Source organism: Thamnophis sirtalis, unplaced genomic scaffold (assembly GCF_051295495.1).
Source record: "Thamnophis sirtalis isolate CommonGarterSnake01/CBP01778 unplaced genomic scaffold, rThaSir2_p1.2 scaffold_2, whole genome shotgun sequence".
NCBI lineage: Eukaryota > Metazoa > Chordata > Lepidosauria > Squamata > Natricidae > Thamnophis > Thamnophis sirtalis.
The window spans coordinates 100,431,389-100,452,942 of NW_028261382.1; the positions used below are offsets into that span (position 1 = coordinate 100,431,389).

The 21,554-nt window shown below is 49.4% G+C and overlaps 2 protein-coding genes across 3 annotated transcripts; one reads left to right on the forward strand and one right to left on the reverse strand.

The window, feature by feature from the left end:
* Nucleotides 1–5,519: 5,519 nt before the first annotated feature.
* TMEM276 (transmembrane protein 276) lies at nucleotides 5,520–7,696 on the reverse strand. Of its 2 annotated transcripts, none has more exons than XM_087706552.1 (3): nucleotides 7,604–7,696; nucleotides 7,047–7,152; nucleotides 5,520–6,911 (listed from the first exon to the last, which is right to left on the reverse strand). In XM_087706552.1, the coding sequence occupies exons 1-3, from the start codon at nucleotides 7,636–7,638 to the stop codon at nucleotides 6,384–6,386; spliced, it is 669 nt and encodes a 222-aa protein (XP_087562678.1). In that variant the 5' UTR covers nucleotides 7,639–7,696; the 3' UTR covers nucleotides 5,520–6,383. The 2 variants fall into 2 exon arrangements, with proteins under 2 accessions (XP_087562678.1, XP_013924287.2); XM_014068812.2 differs by having other exon boundaries at nucleotides 7,600–7,652.
* An 81-nt stretch (nucleotides 7,697–7,777) lies between these two features.
* Nucleotides 7,778–20,745, forward strand: LOC106550833 (putative flap endonuclease 1 homolog). The gene is made up of 11 exons (XM_087706553.1): nucleotides 7,778–8,141; nucleotides 9,335–9,425; nucleotides 10,211–10,313; nucleotides 11,488–11,533; nucleotides 11,634–11,710; nucleotides 12,758–12,891; nucleotides 13,263–13,323; nucleotides 15,162–15,293; nucleotides 17,900–18,051; nucleotides 18,399–18,555; nucleotides 19,823–20,745. Exons 1-11 carry the CDS (start codon nucleotides 8,060–8,062, stop codon nucleotides 19,883–19,885), a joined length of 1,098 nt encoding a protein of 365 aa, XP_087562679.1. The 5' UTR covers nucleotides 7,778–8,059; the 3' UTR covers nucleotides 19,886–20,745.
* Nucleotides 20,746–21,554: the final 809 nt, after the last annotated feature.

A 21,554-nucleotide genomic window follows, 5' to 3' on the forward strand; every position in this document is an offset into this window, starting at 1 on the left:
CTCTTGCCCCCACTCTTAATATTTTGGAACCAAGCGGGGCAGCTCCCTTAGCAGCCCAGAATTATACTCCTTCATCCGCAGCCCTGCCAAGGGAACAGGTACTGCTGACGTCAGTGGCCGCCTGCAACCACAGCTGTCTCCAGTTTCCACTTCAAAGAGACGCTGACCCGAAACAAGCTATTTACTTTTATTCCAGGGTTTGTTTTTTTCTGGGGCTTCTCACGTTTCCTAGAAGAAGAAGAAAGAAAAAAAAGGCAGCCAGATTGCAGTGGAACTGGGCAAACAGCCAGATGTTTTGAGGGTTTTGGCCTCCCCAGAGGCCTGAGTGAGTGGGTGCGGCGGTGCCAGGGTGAGTAAACCTCAGGTAGTGTAGCTGGTTTTACCTGCTGATCTGTAGGGGCCCCTTTTGTCTCTCTCGATATGTTGTCATTAAATTTATCCAACTGAAACTCCAAGTGGAAATAAAGATAGTAGGGAAAAGAGAAAAATGTGCGATAAAGGGTAAATTTTTTTTTAAAAAAGCATTATATATATTTTCCAACTCTTTTTCAGCAGAAATTCCCATTGCAAAGCAAGACAGTTGTTAAGCGAGTTTTGTTCCATTTCACAACCATTTTTGCTACCGTTGTTAAGTGAATTGTTACAGTTGCTGAGTTAGTAACACGGTTATTTTGTGAATCTGGCTTCATTGTCTTGGCTTTAAAAGGCCACAAAATCAGAAGGTTACTGTCATAAGTACATGCCAGTTGCCAAGCCTCCAAATTTTGATCACTTGGCCATGGGGATGCTGCAAAGGTAGGTGAAAAATGCTCACTTTTTTAAGTGCCATTGTCACTAAACAAATGGTTGTTAAGTCGAGGATTTACCTGTACTTAATATATACTAGCTATTTCTGTAATAACAACTTATCTAATCAGCAAATCCCCAGGTTTCGGTTTCTTTCTGTCTCAAGGTCAAAATTTAGAAGCGATTTCCAAGTAGAAATGAAATTGGATGTATTCTCTTGACTACAGCAGTTAATTTGGCCATCTCTGCTAGATTCATCAGTATTTCTAGCTATTCTTCCATTGTGGGAACTTAGTGTATCTTTCCATTTTTTTGCTCGTAAAATATTCTCTCGTGGTAGGACTCCTTTTACTGAAGTAATAGTGGGAGGAAGTGGGCTTTGCAATCTTGGCCTGATATCCTCCTTCCCATCCCACAACAGTCCTTCTGGAAAGACCCATCTGGCCACATCATTTCTGTGTTTGTTTTGATAATCTTCCTAAGGGAGGCCAGACCAAAGCCAGACTTGATTAAAAACAAACAGAGAAAAATAAACAAGGAAACAAGGCCTCTTGTAAAAACCAAAACAAGGGCTGTGTTTACACCACGTGCTTCATGGGAGGCGAGAAAGGGTTTGAAAACAGTTTACATCACAGGATGTTGGTCTTGCACAACCTCTTAGCATTGATTAGTTTAAGGATGGGCGTATTGTGTGGTAAGACAGAAGATTGCTTCATATCCCCCGAAACGCCCTGATTAGGGATGTTGTGAAAACAAGTCACGAGGGAGGGAAATAATTAAAATAATTTGTAGACATCTCTGAGGCTTGGTTCTGGGAATGGAATGGTTAAATGCTTGCCACCATCTCTGGTCTCTTAATTAAAGTTAGGATTTCCCAACCTTGGCGACTTTAAGGCACGTGAACTTCAACTCCCAGAATCCCCCAGCCAGCATTGCTGAGGAACCAGATAATTGTAGCTTTCCCAGGATGTCCTTTTCATCTCAGATCTTTTCATCTTCCTTATTTATCTAGGTTTCTTTTCTGCTTTTTTTCTCAGTTCAGGTTTCCTCCTTTCCTTGTCTCAGTTGGATGGGTCTTTATACGACTCCAGCACACAGTTCTTTTAACTTTTAACTCAGAGTCACGGAACAGTAGAGACCTTCTAAGTCAGTGTTTCTCAACCTTGGCAACTTGAAGATGTCCGGACTTCAACTCCCAGAATCCCCCAGCAGTGGTTAGGACAGTGTTTCTCAACCTTGTCAACTTGAAGATGTCCGGACTTCAACTCCCAGAATCCCCCAGCAGTGGTTAGGACAGTGTTTCTCAACCTTGTCAACTTGAAGATGTCCGGACTTCAACTCCCAGAATCCCCCAGCCAGCATTCGCTGGCTGGGGAATTCTGGGAGTTGAAGTCCAGACATCTTCAAGTTGCCAAGGTTGAGAAACACTGTTCTAGGTTCTATCATACAGTATCTCAAGACTTAAAATGGACACCTAACAGTAAAAACTTCATCAAAAAAGCACCACAAAGGACGTTCTTTCTGTGCCAACTCAAGAAGTTCAAACGGCCCAAGGAGCTGCCGATTCTGTTCCGCAGAGGAATGATTTGAGTCTGTCAGCCTCTGTTTTGCTGCTTGCTTTTCGGCTGCCATTGAAACGGGGAGGGAGGGCACGGAATTTGGGAGTGGGAAATAATCTGTACAGGAGGACCGTTAATTGGGAGTTGTTCTCACCATCTACTGCGCAAGTGGAAAGGAGAGGAGTTTCCCGCCAAGGCCAACCGTCCGGCATACCAACCTGATGATGATCTTCAAAGATGTCTCCCACCTGACAGCTGGGGAGATATTGGATTGGACTATGGACTGGGGTTACCAAGGGGAGGGGAAATGGGTCATGTATGATATCAAATGCTTCGTGCGCTTTTGCTGTCTGTCATCTGCATCTCCGTCACTGACTGGTTTGGCTCTGCAACCCAACAAGACAGTCGGAGACTTCAGAGGATAATCAGAACTGCAGAAAAAAACAATTACTGTCAATGTGCTTTTGAGGACCTGCACACTGCACGAGTTAAAAAAAAGAGGGCTGTGAAAATATCTACAGACCCCTCGCATCCTGGACATCAATTGTTTCAACTCCTGCCCTCAAGGCACTGCACACCAGAACAACTAGACAAGTTTTTCCCCACATGCCATCCCTCTGCTAAACAATTCCCACAACACTGTTATATTATCTACTAAGACTGTATTACTATTATTCTTCTCTTCCTTCCTAGTACCTATCTCTTCCCACTTATGACTATAACCATGTTGCTTATATCTTTACAATTTATGCTGTTTTATTTGTTTCCTAGTATAATTTGATTGCTTTAGTTACCTATGACTGTCATTGTTTTATCTTCTGATTCTTGATAAATGTATTCTATTTTATTTTTCTTTATGTACACTGAGAGCATCTGCACCAAAGACAAATTCTTTGGGTGTCCAATCACACTTGGCCAATAAAGAATTCTATTCTATTCTATTCTATTTATAACAGATGGGCGGCTGTATAAATTTATAAAAATCTTGGGGAATAGAAAAAAACTTCCAATTGTTGAAATCCCATTTGGCACAAAGGACTTTTTAAAAAGGAAAAAAAGTGCGTTCGTTTTTTTATTTGTATTCTACCCTGAATTAAGGGATTACAAATTCATAAAAAGGAGTTTGGTGGTGTGTTGCTTATTGTGTTTGCGGTTATTTTATTCCCGTCAACAGATGTTTTAATTTGTGTCTGTTCTGTCTGAGCGACCAAGAGCCTTTCTTGAGATGTGTTAAGCAAATAAATAAAAGAATTCGCTTTTTAATCTATGGTTGCCTGAGGTGTCTCCTGTCCTTTTCTTCGTTATTATATCTACTCCAATACTGAAATCTGTCTTGGTTTGACAGCTTACGGATTGCTGGTTATCTCCATATCTGATGACAGTGAAACTCCACGATTGGCATATATGATGGAAATCAGAAATCAGGCCACTGTGTGCTTCCAACTCAGTAAATAAATCAGCAACTGGAGTATGAGAGAGCCAGTTAGATCTAGTAGAGAAAGCCCCAGGTTAGAAACCAGGAGATGGTGAATTCTAGTTCCACCTTAGCCCTGAAATCCAGCTGGGTGACTTCGGGCCAGTCCCCCTCTCTCGGGGGGGGGGGGGGGGGGGAAATTGGAGGAAGAAAGCTTGTTGGAGAGGCTCAACCTCCTCGAGTTAATTATAGAAACAGTAAAGGCAGGACATAAACACCTAAAAATGTATGCCGACCACTTCCACTACCCACTAGCCCAACTTCCTGCTTCTGGCCAGGAATGAAAGCAAACAGGACAATTACAGAGGACTCTAACCAGAACTTCACACTACCTGGGTATCTATTTATTACATTACATTTTTAGGTGTCGTTTGTTCTCCTCTGGAGCCACAACACATCCCAGTCTTATTTTGGAATTGGAAAAAGCTGCCCTTGGACTCCAGGTATATCAGGTTCCCTTGGCAAGAGCCCTGGAGGGGTGAGGGGGAAGCTTTTCATTGGTGGGCAGAGCTGGGGGGGGGGGAGAGAGAAAATCCTTGGGCTGCTTCAATTCCTGTTCCGAAGGGACCTCTGGTCTGGGTGGAAAATGCAGGCCTGGCATGTTAGCCACTATGCCTGGCGTGGGTTCATATGCAAGACTGCCACCATTGAAGTGCCCCCTGGCAGCGGTTCAGGCAACCCCTGTGCCCCCCCCCAGGAGGGAGAACTGAGTCCTCTGGCTGACTACAAGAATCAATGTAGAAATTCAATGTAGAGAAAAGTCTTACACTGAAAAACCAAACATCCACATATAAGGTTGGTGAAACTAGACTTAATAGCAGTGACCCCGAGAGGGATCTTGGAGACTTAGTGCAGTGGTCTCCAACCTTGGCCACTTTAAGACCTGTGGACTTCAACTCCCAGAGTTCCTCAGCCAGCAAAGCAAAGCTGGCTGAGGAACTCTGGGAGTTGAAGTCCACAGGTCTTAAAGTGGCCAAGGTTGGAGACCACTGACTTAGTGGACAACCAGCTAAATAGGAGTCAGTCCTATGCGGCAGCCGCCCAAAAAGCGAATGCAATCCTAAACTGTATTAACAGAGGGATACAATCAAGATCAAGTGAGGTACTAATTATACCACTCTATAAAGCCCTCGTAAGGCCACACCTAGAGTCCTGCATCCAATTTTGGTCACCACACTGTAAAAAAAGACATTGAGACTCTAGAAAGAGTGCAGAGGAGAGCAACTTGGATGATGAAAGGACTGGAGGCTAAAACATATGAAGAACGGTTGCAGGAACTGGGCTTGGCTAGTTTAATGAAAAGAAGGACATGGGGGGACATGATAGCAGCCTTCCAATATCTCAGGGATGGGATGCCACAAAGAAGAGGGAGTCAAGCTGTTTTCCAAGGCACCTGAAGGCCAGACAAGGAATAATGGATGGAAACTGAACAAGGAGAGAGATTCAACCTGGAAATAGCAATAGCAATAGCAATAGCAGTAGACTTATATACCGCTTCATAGGCCTTTCAGGCCTCTCTAAGCGGTTTACAGAGAGTCAGCATATTGCCCCCAACAATCTGGGTCCTCATTTTACCCACCTGGGAAGGATGGAAGGCTGAGTCAACCCTGAGCCGGTGAGATTTGAACCACTGACCTGCTGATCTAGCAGTAGCCTGCAGTGCTGCATTTAACCACTGCGCCACCTTGGCTCTTATAAGGAGGAATTCTCTGACAGTGAGAACAATCAACCCATGGAACAGAAGTTGCCTTCAGAAGTTGTGGGAGCTTCATCCCTGGAGGCTTTCTAGAAGAGACTGGGCTGCCCTCTGTCAGAAACGGTGTAGGGCAGGGGGTGTCAAACTGGATTTGAGGGCCGGATTAGCATTGTAGTTCTCCTCTGTGGGCCGGTTCAGCTAGACAATGTCGGCTGGCGGCGCCTCGGAGTAGGGCCTTCTCTGTTGCTGCTCCAGCCCTATGGAATGAACTACCCCCAGAGATCCGGACCCTACCCACTCTCATGGCCTTCCGAAAAGCTATTAAAACCTGGCTATTCCGGCAGGCCTGGGGCTGTTGACCTCTTGACCGAGGTCCAGCCCCGCCTAGACTGGGTGCATGGTGTGTTTCTTTTAATCTGCCTCTCTTCTGTTTGTCTTTTTACCTTTTTCTTAAAATTGTATTTCTGTAAGCCGCCCGGAGTCCTTTGGGATTGGGCGGCCTATAAATTTAATAAATAGAAATAGGGTGGGGTGGGGTAATGGGATGGATGCCTCTTGCATTTGCTGGACAAAACATGCCCCGTTTTGGCTGCCAGAGGCCGTGTGGCAGGCTCCTTTGTTATTTCCAGGCTGGCCCCGCGAGCCACATTTAAGACCCTGCAGGCCGGATTCAGCCTTGAGTTTGACACCCCTGGTGTAGGGTCTCCTGCTTGGGTGGGGGATCGGACTAGATGACCTACAAACTCTGTTAATCTGTTTAATCCCTTGCCATTCTGGAAATGGGCCCTGGAGTCTTTGGGGTTCTGCCCTGCATTTCCTATTGACCCAACAGGACTCTTAGATTGGCGTCCCCTCCCCAGGACCCCCATCAAGAAGCTGCTACAGGCAGCCACTCCTTGTAGCTGTTGTCCAGTTCTTCATGCTGCAGTCGGAGAGCCTGGCACAGGGCCAGGTTGGCGGCTGCCATGAGACAGCGGAGGGCCTCAGTCTCCTTCGGGGCCAGCAGGGGCCACAGTCCAGTTCCTGGCAACAGGCCGGCCACCCCCATCAGGAGGCTGCCCACAGCCCCAAAGGAGCTTCCGGTGAAGACGGAGACAATGAAGATGGTGATGGTGACCACGGAGATGACTGAATGGACCACCATGGCCTTGGCTTCTTCGGTGAAGTAGCCCCAGCCGCCGGCCAGCATCAGGGCGCCTCCCAGGAGGACGTTGGCCGTGAAGCAGTCCCCGTTCAGCCAGTGGAAGCCAAAGGCCAGCAGCGGCAGCCCCACCACCGTGCAGGGCCAGGTGTGGTCTGGGGGCTGGGCCCCTTGCTGGAGGGGCCCGATGGGGGCGGTTTCCAGGAGGGGCCTGAGGGCCTGGAGGAAAAACCCAGCTGCAGCTCCCCGGTTGATCTGCAGAGAGAGAGAGAGAGAGAGGCAGCAAAAGGGGCTCAGTCCTGGGGGGCTCCCCCCACTCCCCTGCAGGCGTCTCGTGAAACCTCTGGCTGCGGCTCTGCTGCCTTCCCTGCCAACCAGCCCCTTTCCTACCTGGAAGGCCCGGGCAGCCGAATACAGACAGGCAGCTGGCAGCAGGAAGTTGGCAAGGAAGGTGGCCAGGTCCTGTTCTTGCCAGCTGGGCATCGGGATGGAGCCTCTGCAAGAGAAAAGAAAGGGGGGGGAGAGGTTATCTGGGCCGCAAGCTGCGACCCCCAAGCTGCCCTCTATCCAAGCAGGGAGGAAGCGCGGCTGCAGGAGGAGCGAGGGGCACGCAGCAGGGCACGCTCGGAGGGCAGGCGTGGGGGAAGGTTGGGGGCTGCAGGTGAGCCTTCCTCCGGACAGTGGAAGAGACGCCCCCCCCTTCCTGCCCCACTTCTCTGGGGTGGGGGGGGCTCAGCCGGAGCCCTCTGTCTGCAACGCTGCGCAAAGGAGGGGTGGGATGGATGGCCTCTGGGGGCACCCTTCCTCGAGGCCCCCGCTTCCTGCAAGGCAATCGGCGTCCCAGACTCGATCGGGGCCCGGGAGCCACCGAGCGGCCCTCCCCTCCGCTCCCCGGGCACGCGGCGCCGCGACCCCCCCCTCCCCGCCCGTCCTCCGTCCTTACTCGCCTCCGCCAGCCAAGAGTCCGCCGAGCGCCCCGCATAGAGTTCTCCTAGGCTAGAGCGGCACTCGAGAGAGAGAGAGAGAGAGAGAGAGAGAGAGAGAGAGAGAGCTGCTGGGTCGGTTAGCGGGAGAGGCGGAAGCTGAACCATAGAGTTTCGCGAACGAGGAAGAGCGACGCATTGGCGCATGCGCGCTTTGCCAGCCTTCTGGCTGTCCCCGTTGCCGGGTGTTGTTTTGCGTCCCTCCCGGCGCCCCGCCTGGCCGCGGATGATGGGGGTGGTTGTCCCCTCGTTTCGAGGAGCGGCTTCGCCCCGGACGGGGAGGTGAGCCAGCAGCGCCCGTTGGCCAGAGACCCTCTGGCTCCCCCGCTCGGCTCTGGCGGCAGAGGATCCGCCCAGGCGCTCTGCACGTGCTCAGAGGCGCCCTCGCCCGCCGTGCAGAGACCCTCGTCCCGCGCCGCTATGGGGATCGTCAAGCTGGCCGAGGTGATCAAGGAGGAGGCTCCGGACGCCGTGCGCCCCGCCAGCCTTCAGGACTACCGCGGTGAGCGCCGCTACGCCCCCGCCCCCCTCGGTCCCCGAGCATGCACAGAGTGCAAAGAGTACCGGTCCGTCCTCCATCCCTGAGCATGCACAGAGTGCAAAAGTAGGCTCTCTGCTCTCGGTCTCCGGCTGCAAAAGCGCTTCCTGGGCCTGCAGAGAGTGGAAAGAGAGCAGCCAGTTTCACTTTCACTTTCAGTTTATTCAACTTGTATGCCGCCCTTTTCCCAAAGGGACTCAGGGGCGGCTAACAAACCAATAGGGCAGTGTTTCTCAACCTTGGCGACTTTAAGTCCTGTGGACTTCAATTCCCAGAATTCCCCAGCAGCTGTGCAATAGGGAATAGGGGCAATACAAAGAAAACGAACGAGACAGGAACAAAATCCAAAAACAGATTAAAAAGTAAACTTCACAACAGCCGCAGCAACTCGAGTGGGCTGGGAACTCATCGTGGTCCACAGAGCGCACAAGCCGCCAGTCTGCCTTCAGTCCCTGAGCATGCACAGAGTGCAAAGAGGAGCGATCCGCTCTCGGTCCCTGAGCATGCACAGAGTGCAAAGAGGGGACCATCTGCCCTTGGTCTTAGAGCATGCACAGAGTGCAAAGAGGAGCAATCCGCTCTCGGTCCCTGAGCATGCACAGAGTGCAAAGAGGGGACCATCTGCCCTTGGTCTTAGAGCATGCACAGAGTGCAAAGAGGAGCGATCCGCTCTCGGTCCCTGAGCATGCACAGAGTGCAAAGAGGGGACCATCTGCCCTTGGTCTTAGAGCATGCACAGAGTGCAAAGTGGAGCGATCCGCTCTCGGTCCCTGAGCATGCACAGAGTGCAAAGAGGGGACCATCTGCCCTTGGTCTTAGAGCATGCACAGAGTGCAAAGAGGAGCGATCCGCTCTCGGTCCCTGAGCATGCACAGAGTGCAAAGAGGGGACCATCTGCCTTGGTCTTAGAGCATGCACAGAGTGCAAAGTGGAGCGATCCGCTCTCGGTCCCTGAGCATGCACAGAGTGCAAAGGGAGCCTAGGGGATCCTGGCATCATTCTGGGGCTGCTCTTTGGGCAGGGGGCGAAGGCTGTGGGTGCCCTCAAGAGACCAGGATGGTTGGGAGGTGGCGGGGGGGGGGGGGGCTCTGGTGCCAGTGGAGCCCGACTGGGCGAAGGGGAGGGGCTCAGCCTGCCTTCCTTCCTCCCTGGCGCAGGGCGGGTGGTCGCTGTGGATGCCTCCGTGGCCGTTTACCAGTTCCGCACAGCCATGCCGCAGATCATCAACCGCCACAGGGAGAACATCAGGTGAGCAAGCAAGGGGCGCTCCCCCCCCCCACTAAGCAGGTGGGATGAGTCACCAGGGACCTTCCTCTCCCCTCCTCCTTCCAGGCCAGTTGGGGAGCATGGGGGGGGGTTCTGCCTGGGATTCGCCACCTGCCCTGGGACCCCCCCCCCCCTGACCCTCTCCTGGCCTGGCTCAGACGGACAGCTGGCCTCTGACTTACAGGAGTTCATTTAGTGACCAAAGTCAGAAAGTCCCTGGAAAAATGACCATTTTCCCCACGACCGTTGCAGCTTCCCCACAGTCACGTGATCAAAACCTGGGCACTTGGCCTCTGACTCATATTTATGACGGTGGCCATGTCCCATGGGGGGGAGGGGGGGTCAGGTGATGCCCTTTTGCGACCTTCTGACCAGCTCTGGGAAGCCCAGATTCACTTAACAACCGTGTGACTAACTTAATTTATACCGACTAGGTAGCTCAGTGGCTAAGACACTGAGCTTGTTAATCGGAAAGGTCGGCAGTTTGGTGGTTCGAATCCCTAGTACGGGTCTCCTGCGTGTGAGCGCAGGGGGTTGGACTGGATGACCTCCAAGGTTACTGTTCAACTGCAGGATTCACTTAATCACTGGGCCGAGAAAGGCCATAGAGTCCTACGGGATCGGGCGGCATATAAATTTTATTAAATTCAAATTCAAAACAACTTAACAAATGTTCCACTTAGCAACGGGGAATTTTGGGCTCAGCTGTGGTCGTTAGGCAAGGACCCCTGCGTTCCCCTGCTCACTGCCTCCCTCTCCCCTTCCAGTTCCCTGCAGGGGCTGTTCTTCCGGACGCTGCACCTCTTGCAAAACGACCTCAAGCCCCTCTTCGTCATCGAGGGGAAGCCCCCCGGGCTGAAGCTGCCGGTGGTGCGTAGGAATCGGGGGGGGGGGGCAGAGCAACCCTGTGGAAGAGAGCCAGCTGTTGGGGGAATCTCCCAGGCTTTGTTGGGGGGGGGGAAAGCCAGGTAGCCCACTGAAGCCCCCCTCCTAGGGACCGAGTTCAGGAAGCCCATCAAAGGAAATCACTCCCACACAGATGACTTCCCTAGTTGGGTCATGAAATGTCTGCAAGAAAACAGCCAAGCTCAGAGAGCACCAAGGACCCCACAGTCTTTTCCTCCCTCCTTCTTCCTCCTCCTCTCTGCAAACCCAACTCCCTTGTACCACTGATGATGTTCCCTAGTTCGATCATGAAACATCTGCAACAAAACCCCAAGCTCAGAGGGCACAAGGGAACCCGCAGTCCCTTCCTTCCTTCCTTCCCTTCCTTCCTTCCTTCCTTCCTTTCTTCTTTCCTTCCTTCCTCTTTCCTTCCTCCTTTCTTTCTTTCCTTCCTTTCTTTCTTTCTTTTTTTCCTCCTCCTCTTCCTTCCCACAATCCCGATGATGTTCCCTAGTTGGGTCATGAAACATCTGCAAGAAAACCACCAAGCTCAGAAAGCACCAAGGACCCCACATTCCTTTCCTTCCTTCCTTCCTTCCTTCCTTCCTTCCTTCCTTCCTTCCTTCCTTCTTTCCTTCCTTCCTTCTTTCCTTCCTCCCTTCTTTCCTTCCTTCCTTCCTTCTTCTTTCTTTCTTTTTTTCTTTCTTTCTTTCCTCCTCCTTCCTTCCCACAATCCCCACTCCCTTCTAGCATTGGCGATGTTCCCTAGTTCGATCATGAAACATCTGCAAGAAAACCACCAAGCTCAGAGGGCACCAAGGACCCCGCAGTGCTTCTCCCCCTCCTCTTCCCTCCCCAAACCCCCCTCCCTTCTAGCACTGATGGCGTCACGCAGTGAGGCCGGGAAACATCTGTAGAGAAAAAAAACCCTAGATCAGTGTTTCTCAACCTTGGCCACTTGAAGATGTCTGGACTTCAACTCCCAGAATTCCCCAGCCAGCGAATGCTGGCTGGGGAATTCTGGAAGTTGAAGTCCGGACATCTTCAAGTGGCCAAGGTTGAGAAACACTGCCGTAGAGAGCCTCAAGGACCCCCCAGTTCAACCCCAGGCTACAAGTATTCTCACTCGAAATCACCCAATCCTGCTTTTCCCTTGCAGCTGGCGAAACGGGCCGCCTCCTCTGGAACCAGGAGGGCCCCCGCAGGTAAAGACGAGGCTCCCTTCTCCCTGGGGCCGTGATGGGCTCTCTCTCTCTCTCTCTCTCCAGGAGTCCGGCTCTCACCTGCTCTCTTCCTTCCTTCCAGAGTCCAGTGGTCCGGCACGGCCCCCAAGGCGAGACTCGGAGAGGCTTCTGACCCTCCTGGGTGTTCCTTACGTCCAGGTAAGGGCCCGAGGTCTTCTTTGGAGACGGTGAGGAGAGCCCCGCCTTGCTTTTTTTGGGGGGGGGAGGCTCTGTTTTGGGCTCCCCCAGGTCAATGTGGGCGCAGGAGGAACCCCATTTGGTCCTCGCAGCCGGAATTGCTGCTGAGCGCTGCGGCTGGACTACAGATAGTCCTCGGCTTACGACCCCCAAATTTCCATTGCAAAGCAAGACTCGTATTTACATTTCATGGCCCAACTAGATAACATCATCAGTGCTAGAAGGGAGGGGGACATACGGAGAGGGGGAGGACAGACGTTTCATGACCCAGCTAGGTAATATCACCAGGGCTGCAAAGGAGTGGTTTGCTCTCTGGTACGTATATATATATAAACTTTATGTACCAATAAACTTTGGTACATCTCCTCCACAGTCAACAAATATAACTCATATTAAAACTCAAGCATTTTAACTCAGATATTCATACATATCACCATCGTCATATATCCATTTTCATTTGACTGTAATTATTATTTAAAAATATTAATAAAGGTAATAATCTTGAACAATACATGCCCACACCAGTGGGAAAAGAAAAAAGCAAAAATAAAAGCAAAAATAAAACAAAAAGGACAAAAGACAAGGCAGGAAAGAAAAAAGAAAAAAAAAAGGAACACAGGTATCTAAATATAACTAAATATTATGGATGTTCAGCTAAAATAGGATATGAGGATTTGATGTTAATGGAGGATTTTACAAACAAGTAAATGAAATGCTAGCATGTGTTATGGATTATTTCTTTGGCATAGTTAAGGATGAAGGATGTTTAAACAACTATAGTTAACTAAAAGTGGAGGTATAATGATGTTAATATGGTAAACATTTGAGTTAAGATATTTGAATTAATATGAAATAATGGAAGAGATGCACCAAAGCATGTTGTAACTAGCTGATATACTTTTTCTTTTTTATAATAGATACCCAGTAGCTTTCTTAATGTGGGGGGGCCATTGTTTCGACCTCCATCTAACCGGAAGTTTCCATTCTTCCCCTTGGGGTGTGACTCAGGCTCCCGCAGAGGCAGAAGCCACCTGTGCCGCCCTGGTGAAATCCGGACACGCCTGGTGTGCAGTCACGGAAGACATGGACGCGCTCCCCTTTGGGGCCGTGCGCCTCCTGCGGCATCTTGGCGTGAAGAAGAGGTGAGCCTCTCCCCAGAGCATAAACTAGTTCAGTGTTTCTCAACCTTGGCAACTTGAAGATGTCTGGACTTCAACTCCCAGAATTCCCCAGCCAGCGAATGCTTTATAATTCTTTATAATTAATAGCGAAATTTTGTTTCAAATTTACCTGGACACTTAAATCTTTTTATTTATTTATTTTTCAAAAAGGTTCTGGTTGGCCGACTCTAGGGGGCGCTGTTCACCTCTGATTCACAGCGGTTAGCATAGCTACAAGCCAAAGGCCATGGAAAAGCTGTTTATAGTTTTCTAAAAGTCTTTTAATTAGCTTTTTTTAATTAATGAATTAGATTAATTAATTGATCTCCATTTGGTTCCTCCCTCTCTGGAAGTCCTCTGGAAGAGATCTCCTTGCCCATCGTCCTGCAAAAGCTGGGCATGACTCAGGAGCAGGTAAGGGGGGGGGGTGCCAGGTGCGGGGAATCGGTCTTGATTTGAGCTCCAGCATTTGCCCCCCATCCTTGTCTGGGTCTGAAAGCCGAGCAGAACTGGGGCTCCTTAGCCGTTCACGAGAGTCAGAAACACCCCTGGCCCCTCCAGGCACCGGCCACAGTTTAATCTGGGTTAGTTTGTCTCCCAGAATTGTGGGTGCTTCGTCAGTGGAGGTTTTCAAAACTAGACCAGGCAACCATTTGCCTGGGATGGTAGAAGGCCTCCTGCCTTGGATGGGAGGGCTGGACTAGAAGACCTCCGAGGTCCCTTCCAGGATTCTATGGAACTCAAAGAGGGCCAAAGTCCTTCTGAAGGAATGCTGGGGAACCCCAATGGAGGGTCCCCCTTTGCCTGCTTCCCCTTGTGCCGCAGCGACACCAGAGAAAGAGAGACAGAGAGAGAGAGAAAGTGAGGGAGAGAGAGAGAAAGGGAGGCAGAGAGAGAGGGAAAGTGAGGGAGAAAGAGAGAGAGAGAGAAAGAGTGAGGGAGACAGAGAAAGAGAGACACACAGAGAGAGAAAGAGTGAGGGAGAGAGAGAGAAAGAGAGACAGAGAGGGGGAGAGAAAGAGAGAGAGACAGAGAGAGAGAAAGAGTGAGGGAGGGAGAGAGAGAGAGAGAAAGAGAGAGAGTGAGGGAGAGAGAAAGAGTGAGGGAGGGAGAGAGAAAGAGAGGGAGGGAGGGAGGGAGAAGAGACAGAGGGAGAGAGAGACAAAGAGAGAGGAAGAGTGAGGGAGAGAGAGAAAGAGAGAGGGAGGGAGAGAGAGAAGAGAGACAGAGAGAGACAAAGAGAAAGAGTGAGGGAGAGAAAGAAAGAGACAGAGAGAGAGAGAAAGAGTGAGGGAGAGAGTGAGGGAGAGAGAGAGAGAGAGAGACAAAGAGAGAGACAGAGAGAGTGAGGGAGGGGGAGAGAGAGATAAAGAGAGACAGACAGAGAAAGAGAGACAGAGAGAGAGAAAGAGTGAGGGAGAGAGAAAGACAGAGAGAGTGAGGGAGAGAGAAAGAGAGAGAGAGAGAAAGAGTGAGGGAGAGAGAAAGACAGAGAGAGAGTGAGGGAGAGAGAAAGAGAGAGAGAGAGAAAGAGTGAGGGAGTGAGAAAGAGAGACAGAGAGAGAGAAAGAGACAGACAGAGAGAAAGTGAGGGAGGGAGAGAGAGAGAAAGAGTGAGGGAGAGAAGGAGAGAGAAAGACAGAGAGAGGGAGAGGGAGAGAGAGACAAAGAGAGACAGAGAGAGAGAGAAAGGAAGAGTGAGGGAGAGAGAGAGAGAGAAAGAGTGAGGGAGAGGGGGGGGAGAATGTATGAAGACCTGGAGCCCAGGCAGAGCTGGTGACCATGTGGCACGCTGTCTGGGGATGATGGGAGCTGTAGTCTGGCTCATCAGGAGAATGCCACACGAGGAAGGCATGGAGAGACCTACTTATTTAAAAGGTTTATGTGGTCACTTGCTGGGACTTTAGTCGCCTTGCAAAAAATCAAAACACAAAACAGAGTGAAAAGCCATAACCTCCTCCTCACCTGGCGGCAACACACAATCAAGTCAGCCGCTGGGTGGGCTCCATCCCACCACTCTGGGTCCCCCAGCCCCCTTGGCAGAACCGGGCCTTCGGGGCCTTGCGGAAGAGGGTCCGGGGGGGGGGGGGAGCAGTCTGTTCCAGAGGGAGGGAGCCCCCACGGAGAAGGCTCCTCTTCTGCCTTTTGTAACGTGGTGCCCCCACTTTCTCTCCCTCCCCCTCCTTCCTTCCCTCTCTCCCTCCCCCCCTCTTTCCTCTCTCTCTCTCTCTGCTTCTCTTGACCGGATCCAGTTTGTGGATCTCTGCATTCTGCTGGGCTGTGACTATTGCCCCAAAGTCCGAGGATTGGGCCCCAAGAAGGCGCTGAAGCTGCTGCAGCTGCACGGGAGCATCGAGGGGGTCCTGAGGAACACCAGCCGCAAGGTACCCGACCGGTGGGTCTTCCCTCCCCCCCACATAACCCCCTCTGGGCCCTCTGGAGGCGGGCGGCCTGTTCCCTGGCCCAAGGCCAGCCACTCTCTCCCAAGGGTAGAGCCGAGGTGGCTCAGTGGTTAAATGCAGCACTGCAGGCTACTTCAGCTGACTGCAATTCTGCAGTTCGGCGGTTCAAATCTCACCGGCTCAGGGTTGACTCAGCCTTCCATCCTTCCGAGGTGGGTGAAATGAGGACCCGGATTGTTAGGGGGCAATATGCTGACTCTCTGTAAACCGCTTAGAGAGGGCTGAAAGCCCTATGAAGTGGTATATAAGTCTAACTGCTATTGCTATTGCTATTGCTATCTATCTATCTATCTATCTATCTATCTATCTATCTATCTATCTATCATCTATCTATCTATCTATCTATCTATCATCTATCTATCTATCTATCATCTATCTATCTATCTATCTATCTATCATCTATCTATCTATCATCTATCATCTATCTATCTATCTATCATCTATCTATCTATCTATCTATCTATCATCTATCTATCTATCATCTATCTATCTATCATCTATCTATCTATCTATCTATCTATCTATCTATCTGATTGTTGGGGGCGATATGCTGACTCTGTAAACCGCTTAGAGGGGGCTGAAAGCCCTATGAAGCGGTATATAAGTCTAACTGCTATTGCTATTGCTATTGCTATCTATCTATCATCTATCTATCTATCATCTATCTATCTATCTATCATCTATCTATATCGGATTGTTAGGGGCGATATGCTGACTCTGTAAACCGCTTAGAGGGGGCTGAAAGCCCTATGAAGCGGTATATAAGTCTAACTGCTATTGCTATTGCTATTGCTATCTATCTATCATCTATCTATCATCTATCTATCTATCTATCTATCTATCATCTATCTATATCGGATTGTTAGGGGCGATATGCTGACTCTGTAAACCGCTTAGAGGGGGCTGAAAGCCCTATGAAGCGGTATATAAGTCTAACTGCTATTGCTATTGCTATTGCTATCTATCTATCATCTATCTATCATCTATCTATCTATCTATCTATCATCTATCTATATCGGATTGTTAGGGGCGATATGCTGACTCTGTAAACCGCTTAGAGGGGGCTGAAAGCCCTATGAAGCGGTATATAAGTCTAACTATTGCTATTGCTAACGGTGCTTTTTCTTCCAAAGGCAACTGGTCTTTCGCTTCTCATCCAGGAAGCTTCTTCAGTTCCGAATGGGTCGTGGGTGACTGGAAGGATTTTTTTTTAAATTTTTAATCTTTTTTAAAAAATACAAATAATACAAACATAGTAAATACAAAAAAAAGAAAGAAAAAGGGGAAAATAACAATTATTATAGTGCACCTTCCCCCCCACCCCACATTTCTTCATCTGTAACAACTAAAAGATATACAATATCTTCCAATTGTGCCCTTCTCCCCTCCAAAAAAAACCATATATTCTTAAGTAGGTTTATTCCCTTTGCCTGGGCATCTCGGGAGTTTGGCAATTTCCTTTCATAGCCCAACAAGGTAACACCATCAGTGCTAATCCCCTTTTTATTTTGCTTCCTCCTTCATGTTTTTATAGTCCTTTGAATGGCTGGTAAAGGTGGGTTTATTATCTCTGGATCCCTGTTGCTGATCTCCATCTGAATGCCAAGCTCTGATGGGATTAGGGGGGAAAGGGGGAGGACTAGGAGAAGGGGAAGGGGAGAAGGGGGCACGTGGAGGGCGAGGTTTCTCCTTCCTTGGCTTTGTAGTCTCTCCATTGCAACCCCCTCCCTCTTCTAAGACCCACCAGGTGCTCATCCGAATCCCCCCACAAACTCCTCTGTGGTGACTCTGCAGACGGGCGCAAATAAAGTCAAGGAGAATATTTGTAGCTTGAGGGTCGAAATGAGTCGGAATCAGAATAGAGCTGGATAGAATAGCCCCCTCCCCAAGCAGGAGACCCTATACCAGCCACCCACCCCCCAAAACCTGGCCACTTTAAGAGTTGTGGAGTTGGAAGTCCACAGGTCTTAAAGTGGCCGAGTGTGAAGAGTTCTCTCCTGTACCAACTCAGACAAGCGGCTGTCCAATCTCTCCTTAAAATCCCCACGATGGAGCACTCGCCACCTCTGGTGGCAAGCGGTTCCACCGGTTAATTGTCCTCACTGTCAGAAAGTTTCCCCTTCATTCCAGTTTGCTCCTTTCCTTGATGAGTTTCCACCCATCGTTTTTTGCCTTCTGGTGCCTTGGAGAATTATTATTATTATTATTAATTGAACTTATAGGCCGCCCAATCCCGCAGGACTCTGGACGGCTTACAAAAAGAAAGAAAAAGGAAAAAAATAGAATATCGTGAGCCCCTCCTGTTGGCCCTCGGTGCCCTCTGAGGCTGATGGTTTTCATTACCCCAACTCGGAAGGGTCACTTAGCAAGTGGTTGTAAGCCGAGGACTTTCCCCTGAAGTGGGGGCCAGGCTACAAAAGGCCCTGCAAGGAATCTGTCCCAGCCGGCGAGGCCTCGATGGCGCACCCTCGGGGGCCATTAAGCAGGGACGCTGCTGCTGCTGATGCCCAGGACTTCCCCCCTTGCAGACCCACCCCCTGCCAGACGGTTGGCACCTGCAGGAGACACGGAGGCTCTTCCTGCAGCCGGAGGTGGCGGATCCGGGCCAGGTGACGCTGGAGTGGAAGGAGCCGGACGAAGAGGGCTTGGTCAACTTCCTCACGCACGAGAAGCACATGAAGTGAGTGGGGCAGGACTGGCCCCCTTGAACACCCCCCCCCCCCCCAAGAAGGGGCGGCCTGGGTCTTAGCTTGCCGGCATCTGCTTTGTGGCTCTGGGCAGGGGTCCTCTGGGGTCGGAAAAGGGGCAGAGTCGGTGGGCTTCCTCACTCAGCAGTCCTTGGCTCTCTCTCAGCTTGCTTGTTTTGTTGGAGACGTTTCATGACCCAACTGGGTAACCTCATCAGTGCTGGAACCATTCACCCCAGGCCTAGTCAGGGCCGCCTGCTGGAGATGGGTCTTGCCAAGTGGGGGTGAGCCACCCCCCCCACCCCCTTTTGCCATCTTCACCCCAGCTCTTCTTCCGCAGAGAGAGCCGAGTTCGGGGGCGCCTGAAGAGGTGGCGAGACGCCCGCCAGAAGCTCCGGGAGGCCCAGGAATCCACCTCCAAGGCTTTCAAAGGCAGAGCAACGAAGGCAGCCAAGACCATGAAGGATTTCTTCCCGGTCCAGAAACGTCCAAAGATGGTGAGGAAGAAGAAGGGCAGGGCTCCCCCCACCCCACAAAAAGAGAGAGAGGGAAACTAGAAGGCAGGGCTGCAGGAGGGGGGCAGATGGAAGGGAGTTCTACAGAATTGTCTCTTTGCCCCATCACCTCCGCCTGAGGGCGTGTGTGTGTGTGTGTGTGTGTGTGTGTGTGAAGGAGACAGAGAGAAATGGATGAGAGAGAAGGAGATAGATGGGGAGGGAGAGGGAGAGGAGGGGGAATGGATGGGATAGAGGATGGATGGAGGAATAGAAGAGAAAGGATGGATGGATGGATGGATGGATGGAGAGAAAGGATGGACGAAGAGAGATAGGAGAAAGGGGGAGGAAGGGAAGAATTGAAAGAAAGATATAGAGATAATGGTGGGTGAGTGGGTGGGAAGGAAAAGGAGAGGATGGATGGAGGGAAAGAGATAGGAGAAAGGGTGGGAGGGAAGGATTGAAAGAAAGAGATAGTGATAGATGATAGATAGATGGATGGATGGATGGATGGATGGATGGATGGATGGATGGATGGATGATATAGATGGATAGACAGATGACAGATATAGATGGGATAGAGGGAGGGAGGGAGAGAGAGAGATGATAGATAGAGATAGATAGAGATAGATGATATAGATGGGTAGACAGATGATAGATATAGATGTATAGAGGGAGGGAGATAGATAGATGATAGAGATTATGATAGATTAGATGGATGGATGGATGGATGGATGGATGGATGGATGGATGGATGATGGATATAGATAGATGATAGATGATATAGATGAATAGATGATTGATAGAGAGAGAGATGATAGATATATTGTGTTAGAGATAGATGATATAGATGAATAGACAGATGATAGATATAGATGGATAGATACATGGATGGATAGGTAGGTAGGTAGATAGATAGAACACTGATCCATGCCCTGCAGCAGTGAATACCCGAAAGAGAAGGGAAGGCTTGAATCGTAGTTGCCAGTTGCCTTGGCAGGATACATGGGCAAAGGGGCTACCAGGCTTACATCACCAGCTCTGCCACTCAGTGTAAACCCTCTCTAAGCATCCCATCCTATTGGGATTCGGCCCCTGGGTCTGAGCTGTCCCGGAGGTGCTCGGAGGTTGATAACATGGAGACCCGGATTCGGGATCTGCAGGAGTGCTGTGTTCTTTTTCTCCCGTTACTTGCATCCTATACAAGCAGGTTGCTTGCTCTTTCACTAATGCCACCCTCCCCTCCACCCCGCCCCTCTCTCCTTCACAGGTGCCCACCTGTCCACCTGCCAGCAAGAAGCCAAAGTTGTCTGCAACAGCCCCAGGGATTTAAGGAGCGATTCCCTTGGAGAGACCCTGGTGCTCTCAGAGCCTGGTAGTTTCCCGTTAGATGTTTCATTACCGAACTAGGTAACGCCCTCAGTTCCCTTTGCCTTGCACTGGGCGCCTCGTCGGGTTCCAGGAAAGGCCTCTGCTCTCCTTCAGAACACACACACACAACCGGCGATACGAGCATTGCATCGATCACAATCGGCGTCTTTCAGCTGAGCAAAATTGGCCGAAAAGATTGATGCCACCTTACAAATTAAGCACCGTTTGATAGAAGAGAATATTTGTAGCTGAGGGTGGAAATGGGGGGTCCTGAGCGCCCTCTGAGCTGGGTGGGGGGTTTTCCGGACGTTTCGTAACCCGATTGGGTAACTTCATCAGTGCTAGAAGGAAGGGGGTTCAGTTGCTCCCTTTCTTTCTTTCTTTCTTTCTTTCTTTTTCTTTCTTTCTTTCTTTCTTTCTTTCTTTCTTTCTTTCTACACATAAGCACATCAACAGAACACATAAATACATTAACAAACATTAACAAAAATAACCACATAGCTTAAAAACAACATAGGAACAAGAAGTTCCATCGTATATCATACAGCAGTTCCGAATCGGTTTCTTTGCAGTTAGTGTTTTCCCTTCTATACATTTCTATCTTGCGTTCATAATCTCGTTATTCGTTATCCATTTTTATGTACATTTCTTTATTTATTTCCATCACCACTCTTACACCATTAATCTTACAGCGTGTCATCTGGGTGCAATCTTTGTGTCATCCTATTTAACAGTGACATCATTTTAAATCTATTTCTTTTTTTTTTAATGAGAATTTTAAAAACAAAACTTTTACAAATATTTACTTCTCTCCCCCGCCTCCCCCCCCCAAACCCCACCCCAACCTCCCCCCCCCCCGACTTCCCAGAACCAATACAAGGTATAAATCTTTTAACAAAAACATTCTAAAATAAACTTTTTTAAAAAGTTAAAATCGTCTTTCATTTGAGCTTTAACTCCTCTTTGCTAGGCTAACTCTAAACAAATTATATCATTCCTTGTTTCTTCGGTCATAAGCTATCTGGAATTTCTTAGTCCCATATTTATTTTGAGTATAGTCAATCCATCTTCTCCAGTCCAGTTTATATCTCTCATTGGAATGGTCCTTGAGATATGCTGCTATTTTAGCCATCTCTGCTAAGTTTGTAACTTTTAATGTCCATTCTTGAATAGTAGGCAAATCTTCCTTCTTCCAATGTTGCGCCACCAACAATCTAGCTGCAGTTATTAAATGCAAAATCAGGTTAATCTCTACAAGTGTACAATCAGTAATTACACCTAACAAAAATAACTGAGGGGTAAACTTTATCCTTTTTTAAAGAACATTTTGCATAATCCACCATATTTTTATCCAAAATGCTTTACCCTTTTTACAAGTCCACCATATATGAAAGTATGTAGCATCAGCACAATCACATCTCCAGCATTTAAGTTGTAAATTCGGATACATAGAGGCCAGTTTTTTTAGGATCTAGATGCCATCTATAAAGTCATTTTAAATCTATCTCCATCTTACCCTTGCCTTTACATTTCAGTTGCCATTTAATTCAACTATTGTGCCAACAATATTCGATGTATAATGAAACCAAGAAGGCGGGAGGGAGGGGGGGTTGCTCCTAAAAGTTCCCCCT